General features: G+C 29.7%; 1 protein-coding gene and 3 non-coding genes across 4 annotated transcripts in view; all 4 read right to left on the minus strand.

Annotated features, from left to right (window-relative positions):
- Positions 1-18,848, minus strand: part of SPR (G protein-coupled sex peptide receptor) — a 263,731-nt gene that overhangs the window by 21,362 nt on the left and 223,521 nt on the right. Inside the window, exon 5 of the mRNA XM_088188918.1 lies at positions 8,262-8,362. Coding sequence (XP_088045044.1) covers positions 8,262-8,362 — 101 coding nt within the window. The remainder of the gene's footprint in view (positions 1-8,261; positions 8,363-18,848) is intronic.
- On the minus strand, positions 35-106 carry TRNAE-CUC (transfer RNA glutamic acid (anticodon CUC)). Its single transcript has one exon. It is a non-coding gene; the product is annotated as a tRNA-Glu (tRNA).
- On the minus strand, positions 526-597 carry TRNAE-UUC (transfer RNA glutamic acid (anticodon UUC)). Its single transcript has one exon. It is a non-coding gene; the product is annotated as a tRNA-Glu (tRNA).
- TRNAE-UUC (transfer RNA glutamic acid (anticodon UUC)) lies at positions 929-1,000 on the minus strand. Its single transcript has one exon. It is a non-coding gene; the product is annotated as a tRNA-Glu (tRNA).

The raw sequence follows: 18,848 nt of genomic DNA on the forward strand, positions 1-18,848 counted from the left end.
TATTATTATACATGAAATTTAAACAAAAAGATATTTCCCGTACCGGGAATCGAACCCGAGCCTCCTGGGTGAGAGCCAGGTATCCTAGCCACTAGACCATGCGGGAGATATTGGGAAAAGTATGATTTAACTTCACTTCTACTATTTTAATACATATGTTACAAATTCTTCACACTTCGAATATAGCAATTCAATTCCTAAAAGAGCGCCTCAAGAAAATATGACAATTCCACTGTCACCTTAATTGTTTAAAAAGAACTCCATTATTTTGTAAGCAAATCTAAAATATTACGTTGATGAACTGATAAAAAAAAAATCTGTGAAACGATTGGGTAATGGAGAAGAACCAGTTAAATATAGACGTAACTATTATTTCATTTCAATGAATTAAAAATAAACCACTTGTTTGAACTTCATGTAAAGTAGGCAGATATAGAGCTTGAAAATTTACACACAAGAGTGTCGACTTTTTTTTTTATTTAAATTAAATTATAATGTATGTAAACAATTTAAATAAAAAGATATTTCCCGTACCGGGAATCGAACCCGAGCCTCCTGGGTGAAAGCCAGGTATCCTAGCCACTAGACCATACGGGAGATAATGTGATAAATATAAGATTATGTATGTGAGAACTAAAATAACAACAGTGATTTTAACATACATTTGATCATGGCTATTCAACACAAGGCCAACGAAATAATTTTAGATTGTTATATTATTTTTTTTAAGACCCATTGCTATAATATTTTATTGCAAAAACACTAAATAAATGGACGATATTTGACAATGTTTTCTGGTGCCACCTGTAGAACTTTCTAAATATCTGTACTGTACTTTTAATTTAAGATCCGGTTATCGGATTATCCAAGGTTAGAACGTTGGACAGTTTTGCATTAAAAAATACAATATTTATTAAAAAAAAAAGATTTCCCGTACCGGGAATCGAACCCGAGCCTCCTGGGTGAAAGCCAGGTATCCTAGCCACTAGACCATACGGGATTTATTTTTAAGATGCATTTCAAGAGATAAGTTTTAACTAATTATACAATATATTAAAATAACTCGGTATCGCGTGATTCATTGATTAGTCATGATCTTATAAGGTCACGAGAATTCAGCACACGAAATAAAAAAGATAAGATACGCAGTTAAAATATTATTTATCATGTGTGTTGATAGTAAAAACACAATCGATACTAACTAACCTAATAGATACTAACAGTCATATATTATGATAATACATAAAACATTGTTAAACAGTAGTCAAAGTAGGTGTTTTAGTAAGGTGACGAGACGTCCTCCCTTGTCCTTATTTGTTTTCCTTTGTCCTCCTTGACGTAATGGCAGAGAAATCGTAAATAAATTTTAATACGCGGACGCCATTGCTATAATGCTATCATTGTATAAAGTGTCAGAAATCAAGGCCTTAGCGGTCATTACAGAATCAGAGGTATTAAAGCACGTTGCGATCGAGCGTTTAATTTTATAAAATACAAAAGAAACTATTAATTAATATTAAATTCTGTAGCTAGGTCAAGTTTGACGTGAAGTGTGTATTCTAAATGTTCCAGTCAAAAGCGAAGTAGTAGAAGAGTCTAACTTGTGAAAATTTCACATGGAATATTCAGATTCGTGTGTGAGAATAGGTGCTTGTCTTTTTCCTACTCTTGACCGTCTAGCCAATGCGACGTTTTAGGGGGGAGAACAGACAATGTTGTTGTCCGTTACATTACTCATAAAAATGCGTGAAAAATTAATTTATTATACATATTGTGTAAGCAAATTTAATTCGATTCTTATTAAGGTAAGAAATACTACCGCTCTTAATATGGCTCACTAAATAAAAATAAAAAAAGAATGAAAAGGTTGCCGACCTATGTAATAGCGCTTTTCAAAGTCAGGGTTCCCAGAAAAATATAATCAGCTCCAAGCGTTACGAAAGCCGCGGGAGGTTAATAACCACTAGTATAGTACAAACTCAATATACAAACAGCGAAAGGTTCAAATATTGAACAAGTGGCGTTAAAAATACATAAATAAATTACGTAAATTTAGAGTTGCTTAAAATAAATAGTTCAAATATGTACTGCACAACTACGAAATTTATTATAGTTATTAATATCATCAATAAGTGTCTCATCTTTTACTACATGCTCTGAATACAGCTATAAATTTAGCGAATTTCATTATTTATAAAATTGAAGCAGTTGTAAACTATTTAAAAATACTCGTGTAAATTATGTGAATTAAAAATAAAAATCAACATTTTCCTATGTAAGAAACATTAGTCAATGTTGTTGCAAATACAAAGGTAGGCGCTGTTTAAAATGATGTGATGTACTTGGACATTTACGTTGATGTAAAGCGAATTATTATTTAATATTTAGAAGATAATAACGAATATTGGCCATGACATCAATAGCAAGAAAGGCGAAGGCCCTACCTTAACTCTGAAGGGTACATAAAAGCGAAAACAGCGTACTAAACTCATTTATATCTGAAACTTGCAATCAGAACTTGACTTTTCCACCACTTTAGCTCTGACTTGAAACAAACAAGTTTAGCCTAATACGTACCAAGCGGAGCTACGACAAATATTCACCGAGAAAGCAGCCGTTTTCCACTTCCGTAGGATCAGGTTAAACTAACCAGTCACCGGAATTAAAGAGTTCAAACAAATCTTCCAGACTACGTGATGAAATGCGTTGAAAATAAAGACGTAAATATACTAATGTTTGTACAAATTGTAGGAAAATTAAAAATTTAAACTGATCAAAATAAATATTTATTTTGAAAACGCTGTTCTTTTATCACTTAAACGCCAGCGACTCACCAGTGCGTCCCTTGATGATTATTTTTTTAAACAAATTCATTTTTTAAAATAATTTTATAAATTATTAAAATTTTTTTTTTATTAATTATTAAACATTATTGTACTAACTTTATTATTTAGTAAACCAAGTATTTTATTTTTATTTAAAGAAAGAGATATAGACGCGCGAAGAGAAATAACTGGTGACTCACTAAAAAGTCGCTGGCGTTTAAAGGGTTAATATATATCTTAATAATTTGAATCACCTACTCGATTCGTCGCTTACTTCTGAAATTTCGCAAAAAAATTAATCATGATATAAATGAAGAAAATTAATCTTTAATAAAATTTTTGCAGGACATTTTTTCCTTTCATTTAATATTAAAGTAGCGTAGATCATGATTTAATACTGAGGCAAGCATAAAAAATGCTTGAAGGGTCAAAAGCTAGGCACTACTCAATAAAACTAAAACTCGGTTTAATTGAGTATAACATTTATGTATTTTCTGGTTTTGGAGTCAAAGGTGTTTATTTTGTAAACACAAAGATTGTAGTTATTTATTAAATAGGTTACGCAACAATTAATAAATGTCCGTGGGTGTCTTCAACGCGGGTTGAACTCTGAATTTCAGACGTCAAGCTGAACTAGTGGTTGCGAAGAGAGAAGCGGCGGTTTATGCAATTTTCACTGCTTTGAATGTAAGTCGGTCTCTTCTTGGTTAAAGTCCAAGTTGAGGGTTTTTTGAAGATCCTCGAACTCCGAAACGGATGTTAAAGTGTCAATGCTAGTAAAAGTGTATCTGAAAAATTCTCAGAGGAGTCCTCACACGAAGTGTCTGAGGAAAAGTGAATTTTGGTTGCCCGCGTTTTCGTATTTATATCCATGGAAGATTTTTTTGTCTGCTTTTTTTCGATGGGACGATCAATTAGAGAAGGGTGACAAATCTTTTTATGCTATGTCAATATCATTGTTAAAACCAAAGCGGACTTTGGCAATAAAACATATATAATTATGACAAGCAAATGCAATTACGTATGGCTCTGTAAGAACTGAGTAATTGCATAGCAGAGATCTTTGTATGCAACCAAAATTTCTTGATCGTACCATCGTGAATTGACTTTTTTCTAACACAATGATCGAAACTACTAAAGATATATGATGTCATGTTTTTGGAAGATATTTTTTGAGTGAGACCATCGAGTCATATCGCTAATGCAGACTTCATACTTTGATCTCAGACTCCTGAACTAGCTTGCCTCTCAAAATCCAACAGATCTATTAAGCTTTTTCATTATAGTTTTATATAAAGACAATAAAATACATATGTGAGTACCTACAAATACCCCAATACCATTGCATAACATATGAAGAAAAACCTATCTATATTTAATTCTTTAAAAAAGCCTTCCCACGTGCGAAATTCGGTTCAAGAGAGATTTCTTTATACGCGTGTAGAGAAAATACTTTAGTGCGCATTCGAGTGGTAACTCACTTAGGCGCTCCACTGGTAAGTGCATTTGCATATTAAATAAAAATTGCGACCACAGTATTGTTCGTTTTCACGTGCTGAAGCTATAAATTACAAGTTTGAGGCTGTACATAAGAACGAACGAAAGTGGGGCACGGCCAATACGAGATCGCCGAGTGCACACAGTGAATAACCTTTCGAGGGGTACATTTCACCATTGCTTTTGCACTGCACGTGAAATCCGCGGATTAAGCATTTCTCGATTCGCAAACGTAGAATTCGAACATTTGTATGTATATTTTATTGTTTGCGTCAATATCGACGAGGCAAATTATTTTCGAATGGTTCGACTCTTTGTACATTTTAGTTCGATATAATCCTCGGTATTGTCAAATAAAACTGTACACGAAAATTGTACTTTTTTACAAAGGTAAAATATCTATTTAACACTTTATTTTTCACACGAATGCTTTATAAATTATTTTTTCATAAATTGTTTTTTTGTGGTAACACTTTTGCTTTCCAAAAACAATTAAAAACATAATTTATCATAACGATAAATTTTGGATATACATTCGGGTTATGCAGAATTGACACTATTACAACAAATGTAAATATGTATTTTTAATATTTTAATTACGCAAGGTAAAATACATGAACTTTTCAAGACAAGATTAAATTACAAAAAACAAATAATTTTATGATGGCATAAGCAAAATATGTATGTTTAGTGTGTGTAGAGTACGCTCGGGATAAGGATTCCGGTTTGTTATTGTGTGCGTGAACTGTGTGGCTCAAAACAATTTCGCTCAGAATATTTAATTTTTTTATTTTAAAAGAAAATATATGTTTATTTAACATACATAGATCTGAGCTAAGTTGGAAATTTCAACGGACAATTAAAAATATATCATATAATCGAAGAAAGCAGACATTGATGTCATTAATTAAATATTTGCAAAATTCAAAATCTTTCACTAGGCAAAAAAATAATGAAGTCTTTAGCTATTCTTCAAAAGCAAAAAGATATAAAATGGGGAAAAAAAAATTCGCAGATTGTTTAATGGCTCGACGACTCTATTAAATCATTAAAATTCATTGAATAAATTAAAAAATTATCATTGGCGCAACGATAAGAATAATAACTTTTTTAAGCCTTACAGAGAATAGTGTAAAAAAACCAACAACGTACGGATTAATGGAAAAATAATTAAAATATGTTAATCCACGGGTAAGAGAACGAATAACTTACAGTGTATATTTGAAGCCTTGATATCAATTAACCCAGAAATGCCCAAGAAATTTTGTTCTCTTAAAATTTCATTTATAAATAAAAAACAGAGGCACGAGTTTAGTGACCTACCCATGGGACAGTGGGCATATCTGGATTAAACCAATATAAACACAAAATTATTTAAAATAAATCACTAGAGAAGATCGAACTTCTGTGCCACACTGCACTTTAATGACGAATACCAGCGTTGACGAATCAGCGACTGTCCTTAAAAAAGAAAGCGAGACAACGAAGTACACGCTACATCGCTTCTCCCTCTCATATAGATGTACACGCACACAATAACAAACCGGCATCCTTATCCCGAGCGTACTCTACTTGAGTATTGTACAAAGTAATAGTGCAGTAATAGGATTTTTAACAATATGAATATTTTATTAATTATTAAAATATTCGTTTATACTATTTTGAATGAGATTTTAAAAAAATCTTAAAATGCAGCAAATTGTATACTTGAGTCGTTTTTTCTCAATATACCCGAATGACTAGTTTCACTGAAAAATTCATGATTTTTTTGTGAAAACGCGTCTTCTCAACAATAAAAAAATGCGTTTACGCCTTCGAAAAACATTTGTGAAAAAAATATTTATCGGTTGTGTCTACTATGACCGAAATTCGCAGAGTTAATTCGGTGAACGAAACAAAATGTTGGAAAGGCCCATCCTTTATTATCGTTTAACGCTTATCTCAAAAGCAGGTGTGCGTCACAAATTTTTGTTAAGTTTTAAGTTATATATATTTGTTGTTATAAGACGCAAAGATGTTATTTAAATCAGTTTAAAAATATGATCGCGGTTAATTTATTTCTAGTCATTTAATTTATATGAAACGCCGATACAGATCCGATTTTTTTGTATATCAAATCGTTTCAAGCATTATAAGCTATTGTATATACAATAAATTCGATAAAATCATGTTTTTAAAATTTTGCTAAATTAATTCAATCGCAGCTAATTTTAATTCTGGTGATTTAAAAAAGCTGAAATGACGTTCCTGGTCAAAAAGTATATGATATTAAATCAAGAAGTTTCATTTTCACTGATCAATAATTTACACAACATTGTATTATGCACATTTTATAAAAATCATCAAGTATAACGACTATTAAAGTGATTAAAGAATATTTTACAGCTAAATAATTTTTTTTTCAACAATTGGTTTAATAAATTAATATCGATAAAAATAGTTCTGAAACTACGAATAATTGAGAGCACGAAGTACAATCCCTAATTAAAATATCGATTATTTAGTTTAAAAAATTGATTTAAGCTTTATAGAAAAATCAGATAACTAATTATGGAAACAATTTCCTTACACTTTAATCAATTATTTAGCAAGAAGATTTGTTTTTGTTGTTATTGTAACAGGAATAATTAATATTATATTATAATATAAAACATAAATAGAATCCTTTACTAACATCAAAAGCGGAGATTAATTCTAAAAAGTTACGCTTGTCTGTATGGTGTTATTTATTAAAAAAAATCAAACAATAAATGGAAATATCTGTTAAAATTTTTTTGTTAATGACTAAAATATACACAGGTTTATTGTCATTTGCAGCGCATTAATGCTGCTATTAATATTTCATTCAAACAACGCTTTTGTACAGTTACAATAGAGCTTAAATGCGGTTTTTTATTCACTCTTATAGAAAAATACAAAACGGGTTTACTTACGCCTTTGTAATATTACATACATATAAGCTATATACCAATTCACACAATTTAATTACATGTACTTATATTTAATAATTTTATTTTATTAAAATTAAAATTTTCACATCATAAAATTGAGTAAAATTATGTAAAGATATTTTAAAAACGGAAACCAATGAAATTTATACAAATATGTGTATTGTAGTGACCAACAAACATGTTGTATAATACATTGTTTGTATATAATATATTGATTTTTCGACCGAGGTGGATATCGATTCTGCTGATATATTAAAGATAGATTGATTGTCAAAAAATCTTTGTTTAAATTAATGAGAGGCGTTGTTTCACAAAGGTTGGGTCGCAGAAAACATCGATCCTTGGTCAGGACGCGCCTGTCGGCGTCGGCGTATTAATTTTCTCTCAGATCGAAAGTCTTACGCTTTGGTCAGTGGACCGATACCGGAAAAGTTACGTCTATATTGGCGTAATAAATACGTACGGTCATAGGTTCAGAGCGGATATTAGCTAGCTAGGTCAGTGCGCAGTGTGGCACAATTACAATTGTCTCTGTTGTAGGGTTTACGTTTCGTTAACTTAGGATTGAATTTCTCTCACAATTTTGTGGGTTAAAAATAAAAAAATAAATGTGAGAAATGTATCATAGATTCCGCAACATACTGCAGCTTACGATGATTGTGAGGAATATTATAAACAGGCGACAAGAATTCTGATTCTCGTTAGTCAGCCTCTAGGGTGTCTACAAGTGGATTTCACTAAGAAATGCCGATTCTAATAATAAATAACTTATGAGTTTAAAAACTTATTAGACGTATTTATATTTTATACGTATTGTTATTTATTTGTAGTAGATACGAATGTAAAAATTATTTAAAAAAAATATGTTAAGCCATTTTTTATTACTTGTACCTTGATTTTAAGGTGAATATTTTGGTATTGTATATAAGCTATCTAGGATTATTTTGGCTTAAATATAAATTTATTAAAAATTAAAGATCATATTTACCAAGTTCTTGCAACTGGAGCGTGGCAAACGTAGATGTACCTTTGAACCGCCAGTGCCAAAGTTAGCCATATACTAGCCGTGTGAAACATGGCCGGAATGACCTGAAATAATACATAAAAAAATAATATTATACAAAGTTCTCGAACTGTAATACTAAGGATTTCAATTTATATCCGGTTTGATGGTAAAACTTTACCCCTCTGTGTAACTTTTGGTGTCTGGTTTTCGCGCGAACTTCTGACAGTCGTTTTGTTCGATGGCTCATTAAAGCACGATTTTTTTACCCAGGATATTATTTTTTTATTAGTGTCACTCGAATGTCGTCATAAAAGTAAACTTATATTCACCAAGCATTTGATTTTACTTATCAAAGCAAGAATTTTGCTCATTACATAGTATATATTTATATTCAAATTTGCTTCGAGATTGACGTAAATATAATTAGAAATGTATATGACGTTAAAAGATTATTGACATTTTATTAATAAAAACAGTTATAAATTATTAATATTAAACTCAGTTTTACCGGTAATGCTTAGAAATTTCTGTGAGATGATTTCACAAAGCGTAATTAACTAGATGAAGCTGAATTGCGATTTCAGTGCAGGTCGTGCAACTATGCATTGTATCTTATACAATACACATACATACATAAACTTAAGATAATAGGTACAAATATGATTTTGAGGATGTCTCCTCTCGACCGTAAGTTGTTGGACTTTGATAGCAAAGTGGTCGTTGGAATAATGCCAAGTATAATACATGGTATTTAAGAGCATTATTACGATAATATTGAAGCGATTTCTAAGAGTGGCACTTGTAGATATTTTCCTTGAATACATTTCTTCAAAAGAAATGTCTTTCTCGCAAAATTTTCTAAAAAAAAATAAGCGTGAATATAATTACAAATAACACAACTTCTGGATGTGAATCATTTAATGGTCGTGACTTTCGCACACTTCCTGCAATTATTTTTAATGTTATGGTTCCCTTTTGGAATATAATGTATTTTTCGGGTCGTTGAATTAGATGGCGCTTCATTTATTGTCAAAAGATGCGAACACGAATACAGAGTGGTCAAAATATGTCTGTTAACACCGAAACTTAATGATGGTAATATATTTCAACTGCTAACAGCGGTAATTTAGATTATATATGATAAAGCGCGGACTTAAATATTTTTCTTGCACAATAATATAAATATAATATTTGTACACAACAACATAGCAGGAATAAGAGTAAATAAATTGTTTATTACTGTACCACAGTATGTAAAAGAGAATTTAAAAAAATCTAATATATTAATTCTATATTAATTAATAGATTTCTTAATATAATAAGTGCTTTAAGTAAATATAGGTTTTTGCATTGCTTTTTTGTAAAAAAAAGGTGCTGAAACTCACAACATGCTAATATTTTATTTAAAAAATCATATATTCAGTTCATAATATAAAATATTATTAATTCTAAATATATAAATTAAAATTTTGATTGAATTCTAAAAATATATATTTATTATTAACTCTAAAAATTTGTCCAATTCTCGTCTGACAAATTTTCTTGTTGTATCTGTGGCTGAATAACCACAAAGTACGTACTGGAATTGAAAAATCGACATTTTCCTTAAAACATTTAATGTATTATAATTAAAAATTATTCATAAATAAATATAAATCTTTATAAGTATGTGTGAAAAAAATATATAATGCAAATGTTTGCAACGATTTTTGACAAAATCGGGTTTCAGTCAATTTTTACGAATTTCCGTTTAGACTGCCTCCGGAAATTAGAAAGAAAATGTTTTCCTTATGCCAGAAGTTCTCGATTCTTCTTATGTGGGTAATTTTTTTTGTCGGTAAAGTATCTCTCATTGTATTGCACGTTTCATGTTTTTTTTGTCAAAAATACATAAGTTTGAATAACATAATTGATATGATGTACGATATCCAATTTCAATTTAATCATAATCGAATGTTGAAATTCAATTAAGCTCATATGCGGATTCCGCTATGACTCGAAATTGACGCCTTCACTGGATAAGGAGTTTGGTCAAGTAATTGGATCTACTGCAAATTTAATTAACATTTGGAGTGATGTGGTCTACGAGATTATTCAAGTAACATAGATATTATTTTCTTTTATAATATAAACGGCAAATGTTTACTACTTCTGAGTTTGAGTATTGAGTTTGATTTAGAATTAAAAGATAAATTAAAAGGGTAGCTCGTCATTTTAATAACAAATAAAGAGCTGACTCAAAAAACATATGTATCAATATTTAATAATGTACAAGAGTTTTTCTTTAGATATAAATATAATTTGTGTTCTAACTATATTTTGTCTAGCAGTATAGGATATTATTATTATAAATTGTATGTCAAATTAAGCTTACAATTGGTTGCAAAAGCTCATTGATATAATTATCAAACGCGATAAAAAAAGCCAGTGGAAAAAAGCATAATAAGCCTGTAGCAACACAAAAGAGATATTAAAGGCACTCAATATACCATTGACTGTTTGATGGGATAAGTCGCCCACAATTCATTTTATCGCTTTCATACCTTGTTGACGTCTCATTTTTTCGATACACGAGAGTAATACATAAATTTTGTGAATGTTTTGAGCATTCAGTAATTTGCTAATGTAAATATGTATATGTACTTTAATTTATAGTCAATAAATATCACTGCACAACTGTTGTCGGTTTATAATAAAAGCGCATTTTTATTTGTTTGCTGCTGTGGCTTGAGCCCGCAGCTTCTGGGTTACCAGTTTAGACCTAACAGACTACTCTATTCTGATCTTATACCTTTATCCTTATCTCCAAAATGTAGGTTTATATAACCCATATTATAGTTTTTGTGCTGGGAACATAAAATAAAATAAAAATTTTAGTCACGGTGAGATAAGAGCAGTGGCGTACGGTAGGTGTTAATATTGGGTGTGCTATAAAAAAAAAAAAAAACGTACATTTTTTCATTTTTATTAGCCGAGGTTTTGGCATGCCTAAACTGCCTTACAGCTTTTTCCCATATATAAATAAATAAATAAACATCAAACCTAATCTAAAATATTATTATATAAAAATATCAAATTTCCAATAAACATAAAATTATAATTATTTATATATAAAATCTAATCTTCTTTCTTTAATCATAAATTTTTCTATCACGCTGTCATAAAAAGTGCTCTTCTTTTTAATGTCCATAAGGATCCCTTTTTCTATTGAAATCAAGCTAAGGCCACATAGCCTTTCTTGGCCTTGGGTACTTCGATAACAATTATTAATTCGCTTCAGAGCAGAAAATGAACGTTCTGCTGAAGCAGTACTGCTTGGAAGAGTTAATATTAGTTTGCCTAATTTATCTATTTCCTGAAAACCTGACTCAAGACTATTTGTGTTCATAAATTGTACAAGCTCATGAACAGATTTCTCTGCAAATTCAGGCAAATGATAAAGAACAGCAAGCTCATTTTTTAAACTTATATAATCAAATAATGTTCCATAGAAGTGTTGCAGTTTGGTAATTAATTCATTTGGAAATTTTCCTTTATATTGCTCATATTTTTCTTTCCCCAGAAGGTGAAAATATTCCAATTTGGACATTGAAGAAAAACGGTATTCAATTTGCTTACATATATTATCAACTATTGTATTAAATAGTTGGCTAAACGCGTGCTTTTCTTCAACAAGCAAATCATTACTCAGTCTTGGATAATTTTTTTCCGTTACATAAGAATCCCATAATGTTTCATAATTATTTTCCTGTTCATGTCTGAGTTGTTGCAAAATTTCGGTAACTTTCTTACAGTAATATAATATGTCAAAAGATTTGTATTGTAAAATGTTGTATAACACATCAGTTTTTCCAAAAAGGTTTGAAAATATGTGGAGAAGTTTTCTTGTTTCAAAATCTTCCAAAAAGCTAAGAAAACCTCGTGCTTTTATTACAGTGTCGGGGTCCCATAGTTCACAATTTTTCACGACGTCTCGAAAAAAGTCCGTAAATTCATTTCTGTATTTTTGCACTGTGTTACTTAACCGTGATGTGTAATTCCATCTTGTAGGTGTAACAGAAGGAAGTCTTCTACCTACAAACTCTTGTAAAGCATTTATTCGTTCGGAAGATTTCGAAAAGAATGCAGACAATCCATTTAAAATTTGAAAGAATGATTTGCACACTTTTATATTGGAAAGACCTTGTTGTAATGTTAAATTCAACATATGAGCATAGCAGTGTGTAAAAATGGCGAATGGATAAACTTCGAGTACTTTGGCTTGCAAACCATAAATAAATTGGGAAGAGGTGGACGTGGTTTGCCAATTTTGATTATCTTCAATTTAATTTCATAACTTCTTTTTGAAAATGGATTATTCAAAATATCTTCAACAGTATTCTTTATCATTATTGGGGTAAATAAAAAAATATAATCTAGAATAGAAAATTAAATATTGATCATATGTAAATAAGATAATAAACTATTTTACGGCAAAATATAAAAAATGAGTGACCTGTTATTGTGATATAATGTAATAAAAAAGTAGCGACGGACGCAAGAGTTTTTGAAGTACGCGCACCAAATTCGAGACCAATTTTACTACTGAGCGCTGCCAGGCGACAGATCGACTTCAGCCGTTAAATCTCGGAACAATTTACTTTAGTCAGCCGCCGCACTCAAGGTCGGCGCGCTACATGTGTAATACATAGCGTGTCGGTCACGCGGAAACTTTCAGAGCGAATGACAAATACCAATGCATACTATACACTGCATATTAAAATTTTATAATTTTGCATACTACTGTATGCAAAATGATGTCGCTTTATGCCCTAAATTTTTTAAATTTCTAAATTTATATTTTAGATGGTTTTGCGGGTGTGCGCCGCACACCTAGCACACCCTGAATATACGCCCCTGGATAAGAGGTGACTCATGACAGCCATTATACAAACGATATTTATATAACTAAACAAGTTAAAAATAAAATAAATAAAAACAGTTACAGTGAACACCTAAAATAGGTGAGCACCATCCCACATATTTTTTCGAAAAATTCTTGTGTTTGGAAACTCATTGAAAAATTAAAGGTTTCCACGGAAGGTTGAGTTTCCTTCCGTGGCTCGAGCCTGTGGCCTCAAAGTTACTAGTCTGAGACGTTACAGACTTCGCTATTTTGACCCGTATAATTTATTATGAGAACGGACGACTTATTAGATCGAGAGGTCTGATTGTCTCCTGAAGAAGACGAAGTGAAAATGCTGTCAGCTTGGATTATGCGTAACGCTTAAAGTCGACAAATAGTATTTTAAAACAGAGAAAGAAAAAAATAATATCTGCGCAACCAATGGCAGGCACAAAGTTTTATTAATATTATTTTTATGCTTTTGAGAAAAAATATATTTGAAGCATATCGGTCCAATGAACTTTACTTAACTTTTACTGAACATTTTTCTGAACTTTATTAGTTGCATTAATTTTTTTTTAAGTAAATAAAATTGAGCTGAAATTAGTCTAAATTTCATGTTTGTGACATGATTAAAAACATATTTTTAGTTCAATTACATGATATTGGTAATTTATGCTATTTAAAACGTGGACGCAATACTTGATTGACAACTTTATGGTTAATACATTACACAGTTCACTATTTTACTGTTTTCAAAAGAAATATTTTTATTTTATGGTTAGCATCTAATTAAAATTGAATTTTGATATATAATATGTAGATTATTTCTATAGAAGCTTCAAAGAAAATTGAACGAAATAGGTAAATATATAACTGTAGGTGTTTATCCTTTGACAAATTGCAGGAAAGTCACTGTAGTGGTTGTCGGTTTTCACCGGAAAGCCTTGTAAAGAAAGGAGTCAATTTAAACGAAGGCGGTTTCGCCGACAGGAAAAGCCAGGAAGTTTGATATTCATTTTGACCGGAAATTTACAACACAAAGAGTTGCACTCGCAGGTAATTAAAGCGAATTTCGCTTGAGTAATTTGCTGATGATAGTCTTGTATGCGTAGAATCTTTTCCGCATGTATGTGTGTCCATAAATAAAATTTAATATAAATGCAAATTAAGTATTTCGTTTGGTGGGCGTTTAGGTAAGAGAGGCCTTTGATTTTCAACTAAATCGATGGCAATGAATATCGTATGGAGGGTTTACGTCTAAATTGGAAATATATAGAAAAATAACATGTTAACGTAAAATGAAAAATCTTTAAAAAACGAATTAGATGTAGTGGTATAGAATCGCGTTCAATATATTATAAATTAAGGATAACTTTGTAAAGCTAAAATGTTAAAGTATATTTTTAAAGATCAACTACTTAAGCAATTAAAAAAATATTAATATGTACCACTAGAAAATATAAGTATTAATAAAATTGAACAACAATATATTTATCATAAATAATATATAATAGGTATATATTAATTTATTGATTAATTGACCGAGAAAGTTTATTATTTTAATTTATTATTATACGCAAATACAGGTAAAATATTTTTTCACTCGTGTGTTTTTCTGCAAAATGAGAGTTGCTTAAAATAAAATTATCAGTATATAATTATCAATTAACATAGATTAAAAATTAAAAGCGCTGTGTTTGAGAAAATATATGATCCATATCAAATTGAATAATTTATTAAAAAATATTTTTTATAATTTTTGAGCCATTCATTCTGACAGTTCGCTTGCGCTTTCAGTTTATTTTTTAACTGCAAAATAAACTTAAACTCGGGTATGTACCATTTTGTCATATTGATAAGTTATAGGATGTTCGGTTAAAAGGTCCTTCGAGGATCGACTTCGATAAGTATCAGTTTTGTTGGAGCAAAAGTCGCGTCGAATATTCATACGACGATGTAATAATATTTTATTTACTTTCATATATATATTAAAGAATAAATGTGCGCGGTTGTGTGTGTGTAATGAACGATATGAAATTGTTGTGTATACAGCTCTTTTTATGTACAAAATCGGGAAATTTCCCGAACACGATTTGTATAATATCGAACGCTGGTTCAGGATTTACACCCTTGACATTTTGCTCCCTTGTTGGGAAATCCTGCTTTTCCTCGTTGGAGAAAAACGGTCGTCTGTCAGTTACATTTCCGATATACAAAATCAGAGTTGTTTATCGACTTTACGTGATAAGGTCAACATCTTTTCGCAGAAGGGAAATATGTAAATAGCGTCTGTGTACAGAAAACGTTAAAATACACATAGAGAAAAACTAATAAATAATAAATAGTTCAAGACATGGAAATATTGTAAGATATTACGTTTTTTGAGCAAAACTTGCTATTTATACACACCATTAAATTTATGCACATATAGCCTTGCTCATCTAGCTTTGCCTTATATCAGTAAAAATAAATTAAATGTGTATATAATAATACAGTAGCTGGTTATTTTTTATTTTTTAATAATAAAAAAGAACATTTTTTCAATGAAATAATTGCTTGCTGTAATAATATTTTATTTTTGGAAGTAAAAAGTAACCATTAGGCTTACTGATAAACCGATTTTTAAAAATTGACTGCTTCACATTATATTTAAAAAATATATTATATAAGCATCTAGGTATGAATCTTATCTAATGATATTGAACATACGATAAGTTCTATATTGCTTTAACATAGGTTGTTCGAAAAGTTTCTGAATTATTTAGACAGCATGGTACCACAAAATCGCATCACAGCGAAGGTATATTCATATGTAAGTTCTATGCCATTTTAACGGCCTCATCAGATATTTGTTTTAAATCATACCTGTCGTTAAGTTAAGCAAGTCTTAGGTTGGTTCTAGGCATTGTCACTGGAAGGGGAGGTTAAGAAATGCATGCGACTGTAATAAGTCGCTGCATAGGGTTAAGTGTTACAGACTACGACGACTGCAGAGATTCGCCACAGGATGACGTTGAGGATCCGCCCTCGCACCACAGTTTACGACAATGGCGGTTACGAATCCTACTAGTAAGTGACCTTATTCACCTAGTTGTACCCAGTTGCTAATGTTAAAAGTTCTCACAACTATTTTTAAATAGTTTTATATGCAATAATTATTATTATATGAAGAAATCCAAGTAAAAATATATTAATCTAATAATTTGATAAGTACTTGCTAAAAGCTCGTAATTTTCTCATTTTAATTTCATATCTAAGCGTAGTTTCAAAAGCGTAAATACAGGACTATACGTAGGTACAGCCAAAAAAGTCAGTGACAAATATAGGGTGTCCTAAAATTATTTTATAAGAAATCGAGTCGGTTTAAAATATCGCCAGCAAATAAAAATAATAAAACAGAAACAAAGCATTTCTGGACCTATTTTTGTATTATCGTTATGCAGATACTGTCAACCAAGATTTTATTAGACAATAATTAATAGTATGTTACGACCCAAAATCGTCGTCATAATAAATTATTTCCTTTAGTTATATAATTTGCACTAAGCGAAACTATATCGAATCGACCAATACTACGATTAGAAACAGTAAAAATCAGACGATTTTCGATTAGATCATCTAATTTGAAACCTATGGTAAAAACGAGCAATAGCTCAATCCTAAGGGTTCAATTTCAAAATTGTATTATCTATATAAAAAAAACTTCTAACAGTGTTTGAAATGGCTTAAATATACATGAGTAAACTAAACGAGTCATCGATTAATTACAGGGATATTGTAAATATTGTGCGATTAATAGAAACAGATGTTTCCAATTTTCAGACGTGACTATTATTACGCTCGAATGCTTTGGGATAACGCATGTCATGTTTCAGCAGTATATTTATGATACAATAATTACAATAAAATTATTACATTACAACTATATAAAATAAAGAAATTATTTATATAGATATAACTTGGATAAAAGTTATGGACAGTTGTACGATCAAAAATATAATATTACTGAAATTTGTTGCTAAAAATTAATTATAAAAAAAACCCTCTATTAAATCTTATTAAATAAAAATCCTTTGATTTAATTAATAATTTTGGGAACTATGTAGATTATTTAAAATTAAATTTATATGTGATTGTTCATTAAGTACAAAAGCCTTTTGCATATTTGCTCGTACCATTTTAAGCTCTAAAAGGGAAAGTCTATTTAAATAGGAAATTGCTACTATGTATTTGTTGTGTGATATCAAATCTAGTATTGATATTATTTTTATACCCTAGAGAAGGCAATTTTTAAAATATTTTTATTAAAAGCAATATATTGTGTTTATTAATTCATATTATTATTTGGAATGCTTGTGTTTATTTGCTTAGCTTTGTCATTTTTGTTGATTCAATATAAAACATGTATAAAGGTATGATTCATAAATATTTATTATATTATACGTACACGTGTTTTTTTTTTAGTAAGAGTGTATAAATATAATATTTACCTTCTTACAGCAACTTAGTTAACCACCAAACGCTAGTAAAGCTGTACAGTAAATTCCTGTAAAACTTTAAATAATAAACGAAGGGTTCGAACCCCGCAATATTTCGTATTTACAACTCCACTGATGCCAGTTTACACGAGTTATATGTTCGTTTGACTTTGTATATGTGTAGGGTAAACCTGTAGCAAATATGTGGAGACGCATATGTATTTTATAAGATTACTAAATGTATGTGTAAGCTTAGCAATTCATTTTCTTGAATGTATATATTTACAACAAGACAATGGATAATATTATATTAATATAATTAAAATATTTATGAATAACAAATTTATTGATTATTTCGATTAATCTGATTTTTGATTATTAAATAAATTACTAAATTTCTAATTACTAAACTTTTCTTTAAAAAATAAGAAAGGTGGAAGAATTTTGTTTTAAATCAATAAAAAATATAGAGGAAACGAATTTAATTTTTCTTATCTTTTAGATATTATTGCGTTTATCGCTTGGTTTTAAAAATATAGGATTATATTTTTTTTGTTACAAAGTAATTAAATATATATAATGGAAAATATTTTTCAATTAAGTTAAAAGCAAAACAATATTAACATTTATTCTTATTTGATGCTGATGCATTTAAAGAAGAAAATTGTTTATTAAGGGTTGCATGTAATAGTTCATTTTTTTAGGTAAGTAATATATAGCGAGATAAAAACATCTTCTTTCACATAAATCTAGTTATTTGAAAACATTTTGTCAAAATATATTTGATTTTGCCTAAAAATATAAGTATTTTTCGTTTCAAATTGATAATCAAAATAAATAATTATTTTTATTAAAAATAGCATTTTTTCTATATTTTAATAAATCTCAATTAATTTATATTAAAAATATAATGAATACAAATAAAAGGCCAGGCACTGATTTTTTACAAAATTTACTGCAAATCCAACTTAAAATTTCATGAAAATCCCACATAAATAAATTATTTATAAGCCTCAGAGTTACTAAAGCTAGATTATAATTAATTAAGTAATAAATTATTAATTTATAAACCGACAAAAATACACTCGATACATAATTAATACTCGTAAATTACCAATAAAGCTATAAGCCTAGTTAAATATTTTAGCAAAGGCTCCATTATATTTTTGCAATTCTATTGTATATTTCGTTTATTGTTTCGAT

The sequence above is a fragment of the Plectrocnemia conspersa genome, unplaced genomic scaffold (genome assembly GCF_051122295.1).
Source record: "Plectrocnemia conspersa isolate PC_06_02 unplaced genomic scaffold, ASM5112229v1 ptg000007l, whole genome shotgun sequence".
Taxonomy (NCBI): Eukaryota; Metazoa; Arthropoda; class Insecta; order Trichoptera; family Polycentropodidae; genus Plectrocnemia; species Plectrocnemia conspersa.